Here is an 18,957-nt window from a genome sequence, read left to right as displayed (position 1 = left end):
GGGAATTACAGTAATCTGGTCTGCCACAAGGATCTCAGTTTGTCATTGTTCTGCTGCAGAAAGTTTTCTGTCATCTAGCATCAGCTGACATATCATCTATATGGCTGAGGTTATGATCTGAAAGTGAAATATACAATTGTGTATCTTCAGCTCATGAATGGCAAAATAAGTGATAGTGTAATTTTGAAATATGTATTTATTATCAAGTGTTTCCATCATCATATTTAAAGATATTCAGTGCTGACACCTACTCTGTTGGATCTGCAGTGTTCCCCTTCACTCTGAGTGTAAATCACATCTTTGAATAAATTACTTCTTCAATTACAGCCCGACTCTCAGGAAGAAGGCAGTAAATCAGCTTTATCTAAATCCTTTAATAGCTCCATCACTGAGCAAGCAGATGGATGAAAAAGAGCGGGGGTGCACACAGAGGGAAGAGGCGCACCCCCTGCTGACCCAAGTTGTGGCACAAATCCACCTTATTATAGGTAAGTAGATAGAAGAAAAAACACTGCTTCTGTTGTCTGAGGATGCAAATTAGTCAGATTTATTGAAAGAAATATAACTAATATTTGCTGAATAACTATTACAGTAAACTGATAGTAAATACAACTGTGTAATTCTGTATATATCTATATGTTTTGTGTGAAAAATTCAAAAATAAATGTGTTTATCATGTTTAGATCATATGACATGATCTTCAATAGTTAGAGTTTGCCAACTGTCATGGAATTGTAAATGATCAAATTTCCCTTTTTTGTAAGCAGTTTCAGGACTTATTAGTATGTTGAATTAAAACAATGTGGCTTCATATGAAGCTGAAGCAGAAAATGAAATAGAAAGAGTGAGATGAACAAACAGAACAACAAACCACAGCATTGATAAAACTGTGTCCTGATAAAAGCGAGTCTTAAATGGCGCTTCCATTGCTTGTTACCGACACACAGCCTCTGTGTGACCAACGCTGTGATGTCAAACTGGGCTAAGAAGCTAAATACAGTAAGATGCTGTTAAATCTCAAATAATAGTCAGACTGTTAGCACAGTGACAGCTGGTCCCCTGCTCGCTCTGCAGGAGGGGTGGACAGGGCTGCAGGGACAAGGACCGGGATCTATACCTTGACCATGACCAAGACCTGGACTAGTCCAGGACTAGGTTACAGTAAAAGTGCAAGACTTGTGATCTTGACACAGAGAGAAAAAAGAACAACTTTCTGAGGCTGTGAAAATCTGATGTAGTTCAACTTTACTTCTGGTAGATCTGGACGGTCTGTGTTGATCACTGATTGTCTTGTCCTTCATGCTGGTATATTTCAAACGGACTGATAATCCGTCTGGTCCTGCATCAACCCTCAACCCTTTCGGACCTTTCAAGACCTCCAGCAGGACTGCATGCTCATGTGTGCTACCTCAGATGTTATATTAAAGGGGCTGAGTCTATCACTCTAACATCAGCAACACAGAATCTTCAATAACATACAACAGAAGGGATACAGAAAAGAAATTAATATATAAGAGCGAAGGAGGGTTTAAAGGAATAGTTCAACATTTTGGGAAATGAACTTATTCTTTTTCCCAACAATTATATCACTCTAATGTGTGCAGGGTAAATTAGAAGCTATAAACAGCATCCAGAAAGACTAAAACAGGAGGAACAGCTGCTCTGGCTCTGTGCAAACGGCACCTCTACAGCAGTAACTTCCTGAAGTCTTGCCGTCACTGTAAGGTTACCAGGAAACCAGTGGAGACTCCAAGTTACTGTTCCCAGCAAAGAAATAGTTCACCACAACCCTTTGTAAAACCACAACATAATGCTTTTACCCTTTGATTTTTGCATGACTTAAACAAACCAGAACATGTTAATTAGTGAGCTTTAGAGGTCTTGTCAGGTGTATTTTAGGATCATTGGCAAAGCTCAGCCAGCTCCCCCTGTCTCAAGTCTTTGTACTATGCTAAGCTAACTGTCAGTTGGCTGTAGCTTCATATTTGCTGCATTGTCATAGCAATCTTCTCTTTGAAATCACGTCAAAATGTCCAAAGACGAAAATGTTTGTATATCTTCTTAAGACTTTGACAACGGATTTCTCTTGACAAACAAATCAACAATGCAAACAACAGTTTTCACAATGGGGGTGCTATAGCAACGGTTCAAATCTTAGAGCTCCACTCTGAGAAAAACCTTTGATGTGAGGGTGAATTGCTTCAAATGCAACGATCAGTTACTGAATTCTGAACAAAACGGCACTGTGGTGTTTTATCCTCCCCTGCATGACTCGTCTATACCGTCTCATCCAGCATTGATTTGGTCTCAGTTGTCGATTCACCAGAACACAGCAGGGACATTTCTGGAGCCATAAGCAGAATGTGATCTCCCTCCACGTCACCCCGGTCCACCCTGCTGTCCCAGTACATAAATCAAGTCACCTGGATAAAATCAGAATGGAACTGTAAAATACTGTCCTTAGTTGTTCTTCTTAATATACTGTAAGGGATATTCGAGTAGTGGTATTGCAAATAGTCTACACAATGCCCTACAGAGGAAAAGACAAACTAGATGTGATGTTATGAACGACAAAAGAATATATATCTTATAATAAGACATAATTTTGGCTCGAAATTATGATTTAGTACATCACAATTATGACATCATGTTTCAATCATTTCCACCATTTCACCTGTTTCTTTTTCCTTTCCTAGCAGAAATAGGTTTCCGTGTTAAACCTTTAATTAACTTCATACATTTTAATCCAAAATGAAGACTGCGTTTTTGTTTTTTTTGTTTTTTTCAGTGAACTGATTTAATGAGCTCGGCGGTGAGTGGAGTTGATATGACTCGGGCCATGAACGCACCCCGCCTGTCTGCTCTCTAGTTACAGTATGGCGGCTGGGACTTGCGGAGGAGGACAACTTCTTCTAGATTCCTTCCAGAAAACTGTAGGAAGGCGACGGTTATAACTCATAACCGTCACGGCAAACACGACCTGAACTGAGATACACGACGGCAGCGCAACTTGTGGCTTTTACCGAGGATTTTCCTGGAAGATAATCGGGCTGGTGTGATGCGTGAGGACCCGCAGTCAAGAAACTCCCCTGATTTTTCCGCGTCTGTTTCTGCCCTGACTGTCAGTTAGCCGGCTAGCTGCTTGGTAGCTCACTTAACCGCTAGCTCACCACCTTCATGCTAACGTTCGCTTGCAGGGCTCCGTAGTAGCCAAAAGACGGGCTAGCTTGTTGCTTTTTTCGCTCCAGAAGACAGGTATGGCATTTCGTCTCCATTTGGTAAGGGAACTGGTTGAGAAGGGTGGGGAGAAAACATTTGAGGATCTTGATGATAAGTTTGTCAGCACTCAGTAGCCTAGCCTAGCCTAGCTTGCTGGTGCAACGCCAGAAAACGTTGGCCAAGAGTTTAGCGCTTTGCCTGTTCACTAGCGAGCTAGCCAATTAGCATTTTAGTTGCACAAGAAGACCTGCTAATCCCCCGTTCATCCCGGCTGAGTGTTTTGAAGCCTCTGCACCAACTAATTCAGACGAAGAGGGGGGCTGAGCTGCATTAGTTGGCGAACCTTAATTGACTATAACTCAGGGTGTTCCTGGCGTTCAGTCTTGCTAGGTGTCGTTCGCATTTTATAGGTGTTCTCTGGAGGGAGTGGTAACGTTAGGTAGCTAACGTTAGCTAAGGTTCCCTGTATCAGGGCAACAATGTCACCGAGATTATGACAGGCTGTAAATGACAAATAAATTACAGATGACACATTAGTAAACGCCAAACTGGTGTAAACCGAGTGGCGTGCTGCACATTGGGGTGTGTGCTCGTCGTTAGCTTTCTGCAGGACAAGACTTAACCAAATGATTGCGCGCGTTCTGGTTGTGTTAACATCTCCCGATAGACTTTAGATAGTTTCCTGGAGTAACTCATTCGATCAGTTGTCACAATTATTGACGTGAGCTGTTGCTATCTTGGGGGACCAAAGATTAAGTCTATGGTGGCCGGCTGGCTTCCCTCGCCTGCTTCAGAGCTGGAAGAGTTTGATGGACGTGGGAGGCTGTTTGCCAAACTGTCAGAGCTATACTCAGTCATGTATGTCTTGACACATGGCACCTTGGTCTGTACATAGTGCCTGCTGTCAGATGTAAGTATCGTTATGTAGCTTTGGTGGACAGTCAGTGAAGGGAATGTCTTGTCTTTTTTATACCTGTTGGTTTGTTTTTTATTTTAATTTTTTCGAAACACAGGGACTCTTGTTGAATCGAGGTGGGAAAGCGGTGCAGCCTTGGCTGTGTACAGTGGACAATGTTTATTAGTTAGTGCCTAGAAGCTTAGAGGACTAACAGCTCTGCCTACATATAGGCCACAGATATTGTAGATTATTCATTGGGGATTGCAACACAAGTCTGCCACTCTGGATCAAGAAAACCTGTCCCTCGTGTCTGGTTGGAGTAATACTCTCAAGCCAAAATCAATGCCTTCAGCGCTGGCTGTGTTCGCCTGCCGACCCAACTCGCACCCATTCCAGGAGCGGCATGTATACCTGGATGAGCCAGTCAAGATCGGCAGGTCGGTGGCTCGGTGTCGCCCGGCCCAGAACAATGCCACCTTTGACTGCAAGGTGCTCTCCAGGAATCATGCCCTGGTCTGGTTTGACCACAAAACCGGCAAGGTAAGAGAAGATGATAACAACAAGCTGTATTTTCTCCTCAGGATTGATGTGGATTTGGTGTACAAATACATTTTGTCTTTTGATGAATTATTTGAGAGGTAGTATCCATAATTCTCCTGCAGCCTGACCATATCTTTGCAAATGGCCATTTCAAGATGATTCTCAGGCTTATTGAAATTGCCAGCAGTGCTGCCCCAAACACACGTTTACTCTTTCACATGATTACACCCTGGAGCAAGACTTTCTCCTGAGTGTGAACTCTGCTCAGACCTGAACAGATTCAGTTTGTTTAAGGGTGTGTTCACATAAAGCATGTTTGGATGGGAACATCAGACTCGGGAGTGTTGCCTCCTGTAGACATATCCTACACTGTACTTGGAGGGTAATACATAATCCCAATTGAGCACAGGAAATGTTCCCAAAACTCAAGGGATTATGTGTCGAAAGACACAGATGTTGTTCCTCATGATAGCAAAGATGAAGTAAAGCAGAATAAAGTCAAGTCTGGATCAACCGTGGATTTATACTCAACCCTCTGTAGAATTATGTTTCCTGCTTGAAGACGTCTGCTGAAAAGCTGTCCATTTGATGAGATACCAGTGAGGCTTCTGTGTTGACTCTGTAATTGTGCACTGTGAACCCAAATGAACAAAATACAACAAATATTTGGTCCATTTTATCCATGCCAAGGTAAACTAGAACTTTCCCTGCATAAAGCCTTTTGAAGAAACTTTAGGTTATCATCCTGGTTATTGTTTTCTGTTTCCACTCTAACAACTGTGAAAGTTTGGGTGTATGCCATAATAAATATGAGCTGTCGTAAAGCCAGTGTTGTCTGTTAGGGACAGATTTTAAACACCAAGATCCAGTAAAAAAATGTAATGAATCTTAAACGATGTTGGTGGAAATTTAGCTCACATTTGTTTCAAAGACATAAATCATAGGGCATGTCCTCTTTATTTGCACCATTTCATTTGACAGGTAAAAACAATCTTGAGGTCAGTGTGGTTATCCTCAATATTGTGTGTTATATCAAGAAGCTGAAACAGCAGAGTCAAAACATGAAACAGAAAAAGCAGCAAACCACAGTCTAGAATGTGGAGCCAATTTATGTTTAATAGTTTTTATTAATAAATGACTCACATGATTCATTGATTCTGAAAATAGTTATTTGTATTTTTTCTGTAAATCCCCTAATCTTATCAGCACCATTGTCTTCTACAGTTTATCTCTGTGGAAAGTCATTTCTATCATTAGGAAAAGTGTGGATGTTGAAAAATCAGAATTTTCTTCATATTTTTAAGGTATTTGAACAATACATCAGTAAACATTTGAACAGAAAACAGCACACTGGACTCATTTTCCATACAGGGGTTAAATGTAGTCCTGGACTAAACAAATTCAGTACAGATAACCATTGAGGGATGACCTCAGTCCAGTCGAGGACTAGGTTTAATCCTTGTCTGGGAAACTAACCTGTAATTTCTTTAAAATCCACAAGACTGAGATCTGAAGCAGATGGATGAATTCTGTGTCGTAGCATCTGCCGTGCGGTTCAAGTGTGTCTGTAGTTTCTCCGTAGAACAGGTTGAACAGGCTGAGACAGCCATGGGATTACCCAACTATGTGGCATGCAGGGACTTTGAAATACCCTGTGTGTGTGTGTGTGTGTGTGTGTGTGTGTGTGTGTGTGTGTGTGTGTGTGTGTGTGTGTGTGTGTGTGTGTGTGTGTGTGTGTGTGTGTGTGTGTGTGTGTGTGTGTGTGTGTGTGTGTGTGTGTGTGCGCTACGCACAGTATTAGCTATTTATAAAGACACCAGTAGCGTCATCCTTTCCTCTCTTCAGGGATAGAACACACACACACAGACACACACTTGGATTGACCAGCCTAGACACACTGACATGCAGTTTTTTGGGCAATTATGATTCACCAACTTATCACCAGACATTTTGCTTTCATCACCAGCTCTTCTGGAGCTGTGCTGGTGTTTTGTTGAGCTGATAAACAGAGTTAGGCGACTCAATATCATGAACCGGGTCACTGGCTGCCTGTCAGTAGGCCAATCATGCAAGGAAGAGTTCACTGTGTTCGATGAATATACAGTTAAAGTTGGAAGTTTATATGCACTTGGTTGAAGTCATTAAACTTTTTTGAAACACTCCACAGATTTCATACCAACAAACTGTAGTTTTGGAAAGTCAGCTAGGACATCTACTTTGTGCCTGACAAGTATTTACAGACACATCGTTTCGCTTATAATTCGCCACATCACAATTCCAGTGGGTCAGAAGTTTACATACACAGTTTAACGTCACCTTTAAACAGCTTGGAAAACTCCAGAGAATTATGTCATGGCTTTAGAGCTTGTGATAGGCTAATTGACTTCATTTGTGTCAACTGGAAGTGTACCTGTGGATGTACATTTAAGGCCTACCTTCAAACTCTGTGCCACTTTGCTTGACCTCAAGGGAAAAAGAAATCAGCCAAGACCAGAGTTTGTGGACCTCCACAAGGCTCACACAGTGGTGCCACAATTAGTACTTTTTCAGTACAGTGAAAAAGTCGAAATGGCAGAGAAATTTCCCTGATTTAATGTGTTGGAACAAAGTAATGAGACTAAGAATGATATTTTTTGACTTTGAACAATGATGGAGCTGTACCTCACCCGTCTTTTAGGGTATTGTCTTTGCAGCCTATTAACCAAAAACAGCTCTTTTATAAAAGATGCATGTGCTAGCATGGCAGTATAAGGGTGTAAGTGCTCATGGTTCATCTCCTCTTCCTGCCGTTTTGGCCACAGATTAGTGCTTGGCTCCTGGGTTGTGAACAGGTCTCAGAACAGCTCAGTCATGGCTGGGTTCTTCTCATGTGGAGGTGCTGTTTAGGGCTTTGAATCTACTGTCTGAGTCTCTGTGGAGGTGGCTGTCTCTGTGACGCCTGTGCAGCGGAGATGAGACTTGCCACAGTTTTCAGTGATTTCAAAACTGACAACATCTTCAGCCAGTCTCAAGCTGTTTTCAGACAGTCACGATACCTTTAACATTTTTCTTTTCAGTGTTATCTGTCATCGCAGAATACACTGCAGCCAGCTGCTCAAGATATCTTTTGATCGTAACATGGCTTGAATTCCATCTAGTTGGTGCATCTTGGATGAGTTTGTGAACAGGAAGCTGCAGCAGCTCCTGTTTTGTCTTCAGCACATGGGCTGCTGTTGTGCTTCTGTGAAAGGAGATCACAGTCTGGTCATCAGAGAAGCAGCAGGCGCTTCAAACAATTGGTTATCTATTTGGGCTCTTGTTTTTTTTTTTTTTTTTGGAAGAACTTTTTTGGACAAAGCAGAAATCATAGTGTGGCTGAAATGGGCTCATGGAGGAATTGTGTAACAGGGCTCAGTGACGTTAAACATGTTAGTAAAGCCTCTGTTTTCAGCTACAGAGTAGGGTCTTATATCTGTGACTGTAAATTTACCATTTGCTGCGTTGATTTCTTTCGCCCTGTATGAAGCAGCAGGGAATGGCTGTCTAACATCAAGTGTTGCTGGGATAGTTTGTAGTGTGCTGGGCTGATGTTGAAGTAGTCTCACTGATGTAACCTACTCAGGTTAATGTATGAGCAAAAACACAAAGAAATACCTTCTGTTTTGTGATGGATCAAGCTGTATCAGGGCCGTTATCGTTATCAAATCATAGCTGTAAAATAGCTGTGTCAGGGGAGTTAGCTTTAAAGTAGCTAATGTTATATCACGTGTTAGCTTTACGATAGCTTTATCAGGGCCCCAAAATGGAGAGAAAACAGATGAAAGGCTTTTCTGTGCCCTACTTTTGTTTTTGAATGAGAACCTGTAATCATGTGTTTCTGCGTTATGCCATTAGTCTCTGCCTCCTCTGTTTTTCAGACACTTATTCAGAGATAAAGCAGACGGTGTCATTTCCTGTAATTCGCCATGTGAGCTACACAAGGCACGGCATTGGCTGGCTCACTGCCCTCACCTTAGCTTTTTTTAGAGCTTTTTTTTTTTTTTTTGCAGAAAACAGTTGCCTGTTGTGGCCGAACATGACACAGATCGAGCATTGAGAGTGATCCAGAACAATAAAGTTACTGGCCAGACGACTAAACAGTGAGCTGAAAGCCACTATTAAGCTTTGTGAAGCTGAGAGGAGCTGCAGATTCAGGTGATATTCTCTGTAGGTTCACTACTACCAACAACCACCTTCACAGTGTTTTAGTTTTATTGTAAAATCTGTTCTAGCTGCTTGAATGTGCTGCTATGCTTCAGTATGTTTCTCAGTATTTTGTTGCTGTAACCATGTTCACTATTTTTTACTTTTTGCCAGCTGTGAGTAACTCCTGTTTCTGTTGTGCATCACATTGTAGGACAGTAATGTCCATCAACAGTCCACGGAAAAACTGAGGGATAAACGTGATGTAATTTTTACTAAAATCGAATACACTGGCTGTTTTTTCCATTGATACTGGCCTGTTGCAGGTGAATTGGCATCAGTACATGCAGAGTGATATGCTGTGTAGAGTGTGTAGTTTATGTTGTATGTGTGTTTGAAAATGCAACATTGGCCATGATTACTTTATTTTTGCTTTAAAGTATTGGTATTAGCCCTTTGTAGGCCAGTATTCAGTGAATATGCATGTGTAATTTTCACAGTGTGACTGCATTGCACACAGACTGACATAGACCTGGCTTGCCTAACCAATACCTCATAACTGCAGGTTCCTCTGAAGTGCAGTAATAACGTTGTTCAACACATGACTCTGCAGTTTAGGTTGGTTCATAAACCAACTGACAGTTTCACTTTGCTCTAATCTCATGCTGAAACAGAGTTTTATGCAAGTTTTTTTTTTTTTTTTACTTTTGCCTGAATTGTTCTGTGTTGTCACTTGAGATAGTGGATACCATTCAGGAGCCAAAAGGAAATAAGATAAAATGGCAGTGAAAACTGTTGTGAAATATGTTTTCCTGCACATATCGGCACTTTGTCCGTCTGATGTTTCTTGCGCTCAGCAGTTTTCACCTCTGTCTTGTCTGTGTGTGATAACTGTGCACTGGAGAGAAACAGGTGCGATTGGTCGCATCCGGTGATTGATGAACCAATCAGTCGGCTCAGTGATCCAGCAGATTGCGTTATTATTGATGTTATCGTTCTGTACATCAGAGCAGGGTTGACTCCTCCAGTAAGCCTGGAAGAGATTCCACAAAGATCCTGTACTCTCTGATTCTGAGGATCACTAGATCTCTGACATACATTCACTTTCAGACTCCACTGGAGCTGCTATGAAAATCACATCGTGATGATGTCATGTCTTTTATGTTCGGTCAGTTTTATTGTTTTGCAGCCAGACTGAAATGTGATTAAGGATTGAGACTTGTAGCACTGCGGTCACATGCTTTGTACTGTAGTTTGCTGATGTCAGGGCCACTGACTACTGTCAACGAAGGATGAGCTAATTGACATGAACACAGCTGGTGGGATGACTATCTAGAGGGCTCTTAGAGAAAAAATAATGAAGTGTGTTCTTATTTAAGCTGCAGCCATCATGGGAAGGTCAGATCAGACCCAGCTGCTTCTCTTTTAACCCTGAAGGTCCTGGGACCTCACTTTGTGAGTCACTGTGCTGAGATCCAGCCATGCATTATCAGGCAAACTGTCAGATGAGATGTCAGTGCTGTGTCATTTATGGCTGCTTACTTCTTCCTTCCTCTCTGAAGTTTTTGACCCCAGGCTCCATCATCATATGCTTTTCATTTTCAGTTCTTTCTTTTAATCATTACTGCTACAGCAGCCATATGTCACACCCAGCTGAAGTTTGTTTACAGTGCATGAAAATGAGACGCAAACTGTATAAACATGCTAGAGGCCCTACATGTTGCATATGTTTGATGTTTCTCACAGTGCTAACCTTGTTTTGGTTAACACTCTCAGCGTGGAGGCATTGAATGAAAAATACTTCTGCTGTAAAATTTCCAAATGTGAATTGACATGCTACTGAATATATTCCCCATCAAGTGTACTCCTCCTCCAGTTTCAGTAACATTTGCTAAAAACTACAGTAACCAGCTGTTTCAGAAATCGTTTTTTTTTTTAAACATTTATTAGATCTTCAGTAGGAACCAGTGGTCTTAGAGCTGTATACCACAGACAGTAGACCACAGAACACATTGTTGGTTTTGTCTTTTTGTGAAATTGTTGAAAATAAAAAAACTATACATGTTAGACCCTTTTGATTTTGATGTGGAACAGTTGGAAGACCAACCTGATGTGACCGATAGCTTGTTACATAAAACCCATCCTTGGAATTGGTTTGGAAAGGGGCAGGCACGTTTAAAAATACATGGTACCAGGTGATTCGATGAGCCCCTTAAACCAATCAGATGAACAAACCTTATGTCGCAGTAGGACTCTTACTGAAGCCAGCTGGGAGAAGAGTTGAAACGTGTTTTTAATGTTCTTTGCTGATGCTATGCAGCATCTATGCTAACCTCTTCAGGAGCCATCATTGCTTTTTGGAATGTAAACAGCGCCCACCTGTAGCTGCCAGTAGTTCCTTACTGTACGCTGATTGGTCTGAACCACTGCACCAATAAAGGCTGCATTCCAAGGCCATGATGTTGTGTATAATGACTCATTAGGACACTGTATGGAACTCCACCACCGATTATGTTAACACCTGTACTCTGGCTGTATTTACCAGTCTTCATGTCAGTTGTGAAAGTGACTTGAAATACTACTTAAGAGGCGTCGTTGTACTTGAGGCAGGTAAATTTCTGTCAGTGACTGTCATTAAACCAACCAGCCTGTCACTCAAGCACTCACAAACCTCTAAGCAGCCTGCTCATCAGTCGGTGGTGTGCTCAGGCAGATATGTAGCAGATTAAACCAGATTTGTGACAGTGGAGATCTCTGCAATATAGCTGTACCACTTAGAGTCATCCAGCCAGTCACTCACTCATCCAGGAAGTGTGTACTCTAAACCACAACATGTGCCAGTTGACCGGATCAGACCAGGTTTATCCTTCTGGAGGACGTAACTGTGGTACGTCAGAACTGCTTTTGGTAACCCCGCCTACAGAGCCCTGACACTGATTTGTCCGTGTCCTCACCGCAGCCAGGTTTTATTAAACATTACAAGAAAAATTGGAGTATCGAGTAATTCAAGCTGCTAGTCAAATCATGAGGCATGTGGCTGAGTTTATTCATATTAGCAGTTTAGCATCTGATAGTCGGAACGTAAAATGTTGAATTGTGTGTTTTCCGAGTCTGCTAGTGAGTGCACATAATGCTGCATCAGTGCTGCAGCTACATGTGATACCATGTTGGAGCTAAATCTGTCTTCTCTTGTCCTCCTTGTTTCCCTGCTGGCGGCCTATATGCCCCATGCAATACCTCACATTGGGATCTGCAGCATTGCTCTGCAGGCCATTGTCACATTTGGTCAGCGCTCTGTGGAGGATTTAGAGATGAGAAGTGAAAAGAATGCAGGGGAAACCCAGACTTTAATTATACTATGAATGAATGGTTTAAGAGCCTTATCAGCTTAAAGCCTCATGGTTTAAACAGGTGTAAATACCAGTCAGCAAGTAGAAGCCTGTGCTGGCCTCCACAGAGGGAATATCCCTCCTGCCAGGTGAGATCAAACATTGTTATTTTCTACTTCAAGTGTTTTTCGCACTGTACAAAGGCTCCATGGCCAGTTATGTACTTATTTTGTCTCTATGGCTAATTTGTAATTTCAAAAATATGATACGATCAGCTGTTGTCTTTTTATACCAAACCTCTGAAAGTGTCCGTGGCGAAAAAATAAAAAATGTAAATGCAGTAAAGCATGTGTGCTAGCAGCTGTGATGCTAGCATGTGTTGTCGCTAATATTCATCGTATCAGCATGTTGACCAAAGCCGTTCAAACTACTATTTGAAACTTGGAGAATAAGGGCAACAGGCTGTGCCTTGTATGCCAGCAGGAGTGTAAAATGCCCTGTTGTCCTCAGCCAGTTAGACTACAGTAAGGTTAACACAGCAACAAATATGGAGTGACCTCTAATTTGTGAAACACTTAACCAACAAAGACATCACAAATTGACGGAACAAAATGAATTATACATTGTAGATTTGGATTAGGCGCGGTGGGTTGTGTTTGGCTGCTCCACAACTGTGTTCGTGCATGTGTGTTTGTCCGTGAGAGTGTCTGAGAGGCCAGTTGTGAAGTGATCGGTCTGGGAGGTAGAAAAGTCATTTGCTAAAGAAGTGTGGTTTTGGTAAATTCTGTTTCCCTGCTTTTGCATTTTTTACTTTTTTATTTAGCTTTTGGCTGTCGGGGTTTGGAAATGTTGGTTGATGTTTCAGTCTGCACCATGCTTGCAAACATGGTAACACCCTTAGCATTACAGTCTTAAAGTTCTCATGTTAACTTTTGTATTGTATTTGATTTTTAGTAACAACATGTCCTCTGCTCTTGTGCCATCCACAGGATAAACTGGAAGAACACCTGATTTTAAACACAGTTTTTCATTCTTCTGCCTCTTTCAGTTGTTGGAGTGTGAAGCATTTCACATCCTCACTTATCTAGTAGCAATGCTATATAATGAGGTGTTACTGTTGATTATGGTCATAGTAAGTAGATTTAGGGACTGTGTCAATATTGTACACACACACACGCTCCCTACAGTAGATGAGTCATCAGATTGAGTGGGAATGGATAGGCTTATAGCTGTATGACTAGGAGGGCAATTGGTGCAGCTATCAAACCTTGGTATTACCATGTTTTTGGAATCAATTCTGTCCCAAGATCTCTCAATAAATATGGCGTACATGAAAACAGTGACAGTTAAAAGGATAATTTGTTTTCAAAATACGCTGCCATCCAAAGCCGCCATTGTAAAACATACCATCTTCGCTGCTACAGTCTCACTGCGACGGTGAATGCTAACACCACTGTAAGACGCGGGCCACATTCAGGGAGGCAGCCACTGTATCGCTGGTCATGGCAGGGTTTTAACACAGCATCATTCAACAGCCTCTACTCCGCTTTTTGCACAGGAGGGTAGTTGGTTTGTGATCAAGACAACCAGAGAGCTAATCAGCCAGTCAACCAGGCAGCCGGTGGAGAGCGGTGCTGACAGCAGAGCAGAGCTGTTGTCCGATATCAGTATTCCACAGCATGATGATGGCCTCAATCTGAATGCCAGCACAGCACAGGAACGCTGTTACACAGACAGGACACAGCTCTGTAACTGTGTGTGTGTGTGTGTGTGTGTGCGTGTGCGTGTGCGTGTGCGTGTGCGTGTGCGTGTGCGTGTGCGTGTGCGTGTGCGTGCGTGCAGGAATAAGACACTGTTGGCAGGAAAGGCGCTCTGGCAAACTCAGCTCTGGCATTGTGCATGTGTGTGTTCAGTGATACGAATTCAGCTTCCAGACGCAGCAGCAGGACACCACGATGGAGCATTAGAAGCCGAGCTGTGAATCTTTGGGAATCTCATGAATCTTGTTGACACAATTCAATTCAGAATCAATTCCCAATTCTTTTTCATCCACCCCTCATTAGACATGACAGTTGTGAAACTAGCACAGACAACCAGAAGTCAAAAGTAGAGTATGCTTCAGTTCCAACACTTCATGCAGCCACAGTGCCTGTACCATAGTTGGAGATTGAGGTATTTTTTTTTATGTATTTAGTAGTATTGAGGCTCACCACCTAGCCCTATGATGACAGAAGGGAAATAACTAGAGCAGGTCTGATACTGGAATTGTGATGTTGATACAAAATCAATATGTGACTTAAAAATCTAGTTCCTTACATAAAACATCAAAGCATTGTTTTGAAATACATGGTCTGTCTACTTGTAACTTACTTAGTTACCTCCAGCAGAAACCTTTTTACCTTTGGTCACGTTTGAACTCCACACTCGCTGTCTAATCATTTTTTTTCCCCCACCATTTCCTTTATCTTCTTTCCACCTGTTGCTTTCTGTTGGTTTGACATCTGCCACTAGCTTTTACCTTTTACTATCTTGAACTAGATCCTCGAACATGCTGAGCCAGAGGCCGGTTGTTTAACTTGTTCATACATGATGCAAAACATCACTAATCTACACCAACCATTGTGTGGAGGTCTGTTTCTACACATCTTGTTCGCTGTTAAATAAGTGAAAGTACCCTGTGAGCCTCAGGAAAGATTAACATACCAACCACAACTTAACATTATCCAGCCTGGTCAGAGGGTTGTTGTCAAAAAGCCAGAAGAACCAACAGGTTATGTCAGCTGTACATGTTGACCAGAATAAACTGCAGTTGACAGGTGAACCAGAATATTCTTCTGTCTGGTGAAGCAACTCATGCTGAGTCTTCAGCTTTTCAACACTTCCTCAGACAGAAAGGAGGGTGCTGTCGACACCATCTAATTTCATGAGCTTATTGTTAGAAGTCACCAGCAGCCACCAGAACACATGATGATAAATCCTGGTATGTGGCTGCACTTCGTCAACCATCTGAATCACAGCAAAGTTTTCGCCGCTGCAGCACTTTCAAAAAGCTGTTCTTAACTAACACATGTTCTGTTGAAGTTGCCTCCTTTGTGATTGAACTGTAGACAACATTTTCAAAAGTTGATTAAGCTATGAAAAGATTCAAATGCTTGTGCATCGTTTGGTAACACATGATTAACAATGGAAGTCTCAAATTATGCTTGACAGAAAACACCACTCTGTTGGTGTTCTGGTTGATTGTGAGCAATACGATGCCAGTCAGTGTGGTAGATGGCGAGCTAGTTCTGTACCTCGGGTTTCATTCAGAGTTCTATCAGGCGTGGTTTGATGAAGTGTGTTCTACGATGATGAAATTTCTGTTTCTGTAAATGGACGCCTCGGCGAGAGCCATATAGTTGCTGTTTCCGGTTAAACAAAAAGAACCTTAGTCTTTAACAAAAGGTCTGTCCATGTAGGAATCCTTTCCATAATGTTTTCAGACACCTGGAATCACATCCAGAGCCTGTCAGTGTCAAAAACAAACACTTTTCATGGACGTAGATTGATGCTGCGCAAAAGCATGGAGGGATAACATTGGATATAAAACTGAGAAAAACAGCTGGGAACAGATGTCTGACATCTTTAATTGATAATCAAAATTGTAGACTATTGATTTTTTTGTCTGACATATCTTTTTTTTTTTTCTTCCCCTCCCCTCCAGTTTGAATAATTACATATTGGACATTTTGTGGGCAAGTCTTGCGAGCCACTAGATCGACCAGATAATAGATACTGGAAGTCACTGTCTGTTGCTCTCTCTTTCTTCCCCCTGTCTTCCATACAGACCACTAAAGTGACAGAGCTGAAAATAGGCAGCTGAAAATAGGCAGCTGAAATCTGTAGCATGAACACCAACACTCACCTTTCAAGGAAACACGCACTCTGCTGCAGGAATATGCTCCCATGCTGACTGATAAAACCATCTTTCTGTTTGCCAGTAGCAGCAAACCACCTCTTTTGGAAATGGTGGCAGGAGTCCAGGCTTCAGTCAGTTGGCTCTCTCCACCGACACACACCAGGATCAACAAACTCTCCGGCTCTGTCTCCGTCTACAGCCTCCGTCAGACGTGCACTGTCGTCTGTAAATGCCAGTTTTACATGCCTGCATCATATTTGCACCCCAGGTTAACTTTGAGTAAATTCAGAGACCAGCTCTCGCTCTGTGCTGAGATCACTTCAACAGTAGACCGTAATGATGTTTTGTACCAAGCGATCTTTCATCACGTTCGTTGTGCGTAACTTGCTCTGGCTTGGCTCATGCGGAAGTTGCCAAATAGCACGTGAGCACTGCAGCACTATCCAAAATGGTGTTTGCACCATAGATGTCCTGTGCCAATCCTAAGAACATGTATCAGTGCTGATCTGGACCTATTTTAATCAAACCGTATTGGCTTAAGCTGATCGCCATCTGATCCTTGTAGCACTGATCTCCTTCACCACAGCCAGACTCCACAGTGCAGAATCTCGCCGCACAGGAGAGTGAAAATTAGTGTGTGAATGTGAAAAATGATTTGGGCCTGCTGCTGACTCAGCTCAGACATAAGAAAAGATCAGCGCACTGAACATTCAGGTAGCAGCAGCGCGGAGCGTACTGTCAGTGGTTAAAAACGAGGAGCATTGCAGGCTGCAGGTCATATCAGCTGTTAATTTCATGAGCAGCCCAACTGGTTTTTCTTACATATTGTAGATCATTTCTAAACAGTTTTGAACCAGAACCTTCAGTGTTTGGGTGAAGTAGCATGTGAAAAATAATGTGTAGGCTGTAGCTGTTATTTTAGTTTGTCAGACGCACATTTAAGCACCATTTAAGGAAATATAAGTATTGGACATGGTATCAGCAGATATCCAATATTAGAGGCGGTGGATCCCTAGTTTGTGCTGGAAAAGTTCCACATTGACTGTTCAGGGAAATGTGTGAGCGCTAAAAATACCTTATTTAAACAGATGGAGGAACCAGCAATGTGACGGGTTCCATGTGTGAAAGGCGACAATCATTCATTGCTGTTAGGCCGTTCTCTCTTCAGCCTGAGGAGCCTCCGTCCCGCTTCTCGCTGCTCAGCAGTGTTAATATAACAGGTTTATCGTACCAGTCCTGACTCGCTTCTCCAGCGTGACCGACTCATTCATTAAGAAAGTATGGAGAAAATCTCACGCATCAGTTCCAGTCCTGTGGTGTGACCAGTCCTTTGACATCCAGCCGCACAAGAGCCTCTTCATACCTTTACTGTCAGTAATTGTTAACATAAATTTCATGGCTTCTTCTTTTGACCTTGCACTTGATTTCAGGGGCTGTGACTTCTGATGTTGACCCTTAGTTCCTTTTTGATCTCCTCAGTAATCAGTTATATTGACAGTACACTGCATCACCCTCCAGCATTCCTGTAGTACAGTGTTCCTGCTTTGCTTCCGCGTTTTCTGGTTCCTCATGAGACTTCAGAGAACCGCATATCATTTTTTCTAACTCGGGAAAATCTTTCTATGTCTATATGTATGAGAGCCATAGCTGGTCTGATCTATTAGGATTTACCAGCAGGTGATAAAGGATGTAGAACTTTCTTTAGAGACTTCAATCATTGCTCCTCAAAGATTCACTGGATAAAAGCGTAGGTGCACATTTTTCAAGCCTGTCTTCAATCGATGCAGAACAATAATCAAGTGCTCATGGGTACGCTGAAACGGTTCTGCTTGTTGCAGTTATTCCCTTTGTTCATACAGGGCAATAAAAGATCCCATCATAACATGCTTCCGCTGTAAATGATTAAGTAATGAGTTTATGTGAGCTTAACATTAGGCTTGAGTTGTCTAAATGAATCAAATCAGGCGGGTCTCTTCTGTTCCACTGTTGATTTTGATCCATATTATGGTGGAAGCACATGAGGAAGGGATCTCTTTAAAGGCCTGAAGGAACAGGAGGGACAATTAAAGCAAATGAAACCTGTTTGAAAAACATGTGGACACCTGGCTGTTGTTTAAAGATGGACTTAAAAATGGTGAACATCTCTTTTAAAGCTGCCTGGTTTTGTCTATTTTTTGCTCCCCTATACTTTTTTTTTTTAACTGGACAGAAAACAAGTCTTTGCCATTATGTCTAGTTGGCAACTTATAGAGCCACAGTGATTATTTGGATCTCTCCAAACTGATTATGTTCTGCGTAAAAGTGTCCATCTGTTTAATTATAGTTTGCATCATGGCGGTGCTCAAGCACAGATGATGACATATTCCTGCTTAATTGAAAACACAATGTCAATATATGTAAGTGGCATTAGGTGAATGACGCTTGGGCATAATAGTCTGGTGAACCTAATGCACAAATCCAGACTGTGATGGCAGACCAACAGCAACGACAAGGTGCTGAGGATTTATCCCCTGAAATAATCTCATGTCCTTTTCTGAGGTGGAAGCATTTTTGTGACTCCTGTGAGTGATTCTGAGAGACTTGATAAATACAGGCTCAGGCTTTATCTGTCGCCTGACTGCTATGATTTGTTTATTAACTCATCTGTGTGTGGGTGTATGTGCAGATGTGTGTGTGCAGCGTCCAACCAAACTGGTGTCATGTGTCGACCTGCTGACTGGTTAAGTGGTTGTCATGCCTGTTGGCTGCCAGCTGATGGTTTGCACTGTTTTTGGAGGCTGAGGGCAAATTAAAATCCAAACACAATTACATGGCATTCATTTAGCTGACACTAATGAGGGAGGAGGGATGGAGAGAGAAAGGGAGGAGGAGGACAGAGAGGGATAAAGGGATGCAGTGTTTCCCGAGATGTT

The 18,957-nt window shown here is 42.2% G+C and overlaps 1 protein-coding gene across 8 annotated transcripts in view; it reads left to right on the top strand.

Annotated features, from left to right (window-relative positions):
- The first annotated feature begins 2,856 nt into the window (after window positions 1–2,856).
- slmapa (sarcolemma associated protein a) overlaps window positions 2,857–18,957 on the top strand; it is a 55,876-nt gene continuing 39,775 nt past the window's right edge. For 7 of the 8 annotated variants that reach the window (XM_070993018.1, XM_070993001.1, XM_070993010.1 and 4 more), the window contains exon 1: window positions 2,863–4,657. In XM_070993018.1, the coding sequence (XP_070849119.1) occupies window positions 4,460–4,657 (198 nt within the window). In that variant the 5' untranslated portion in view covers window positions 2,863–4,459. Of the gene's footprint in view, window positions 4,658–18,957 lie in introns of all 8 variants that reach the window. The other variant, XM_070992992.1, reaches the window with a different exon arrangement.

The sequence above is a fragment of the Chaetodon trifascialis genome, chromosome 3 (assembly GCF_039877785.1).
Source record: "Chaetodon trifascialis isolate fChaTrf1 chromosome 3, fChaTrf1.hap1, whole genome shotgun sequence".
In the NCBI taxonomy this organism is placed as follows: Eukaryota; Metazoa; Chordata; class Actinopteri; order Chaetodontiformes; family Chaetodontidae; genus Chaetodon; species Chaetodon trifascialis.
This window is presented reverse-complemented; position numbering and strand designations above follow the sequence as displayed.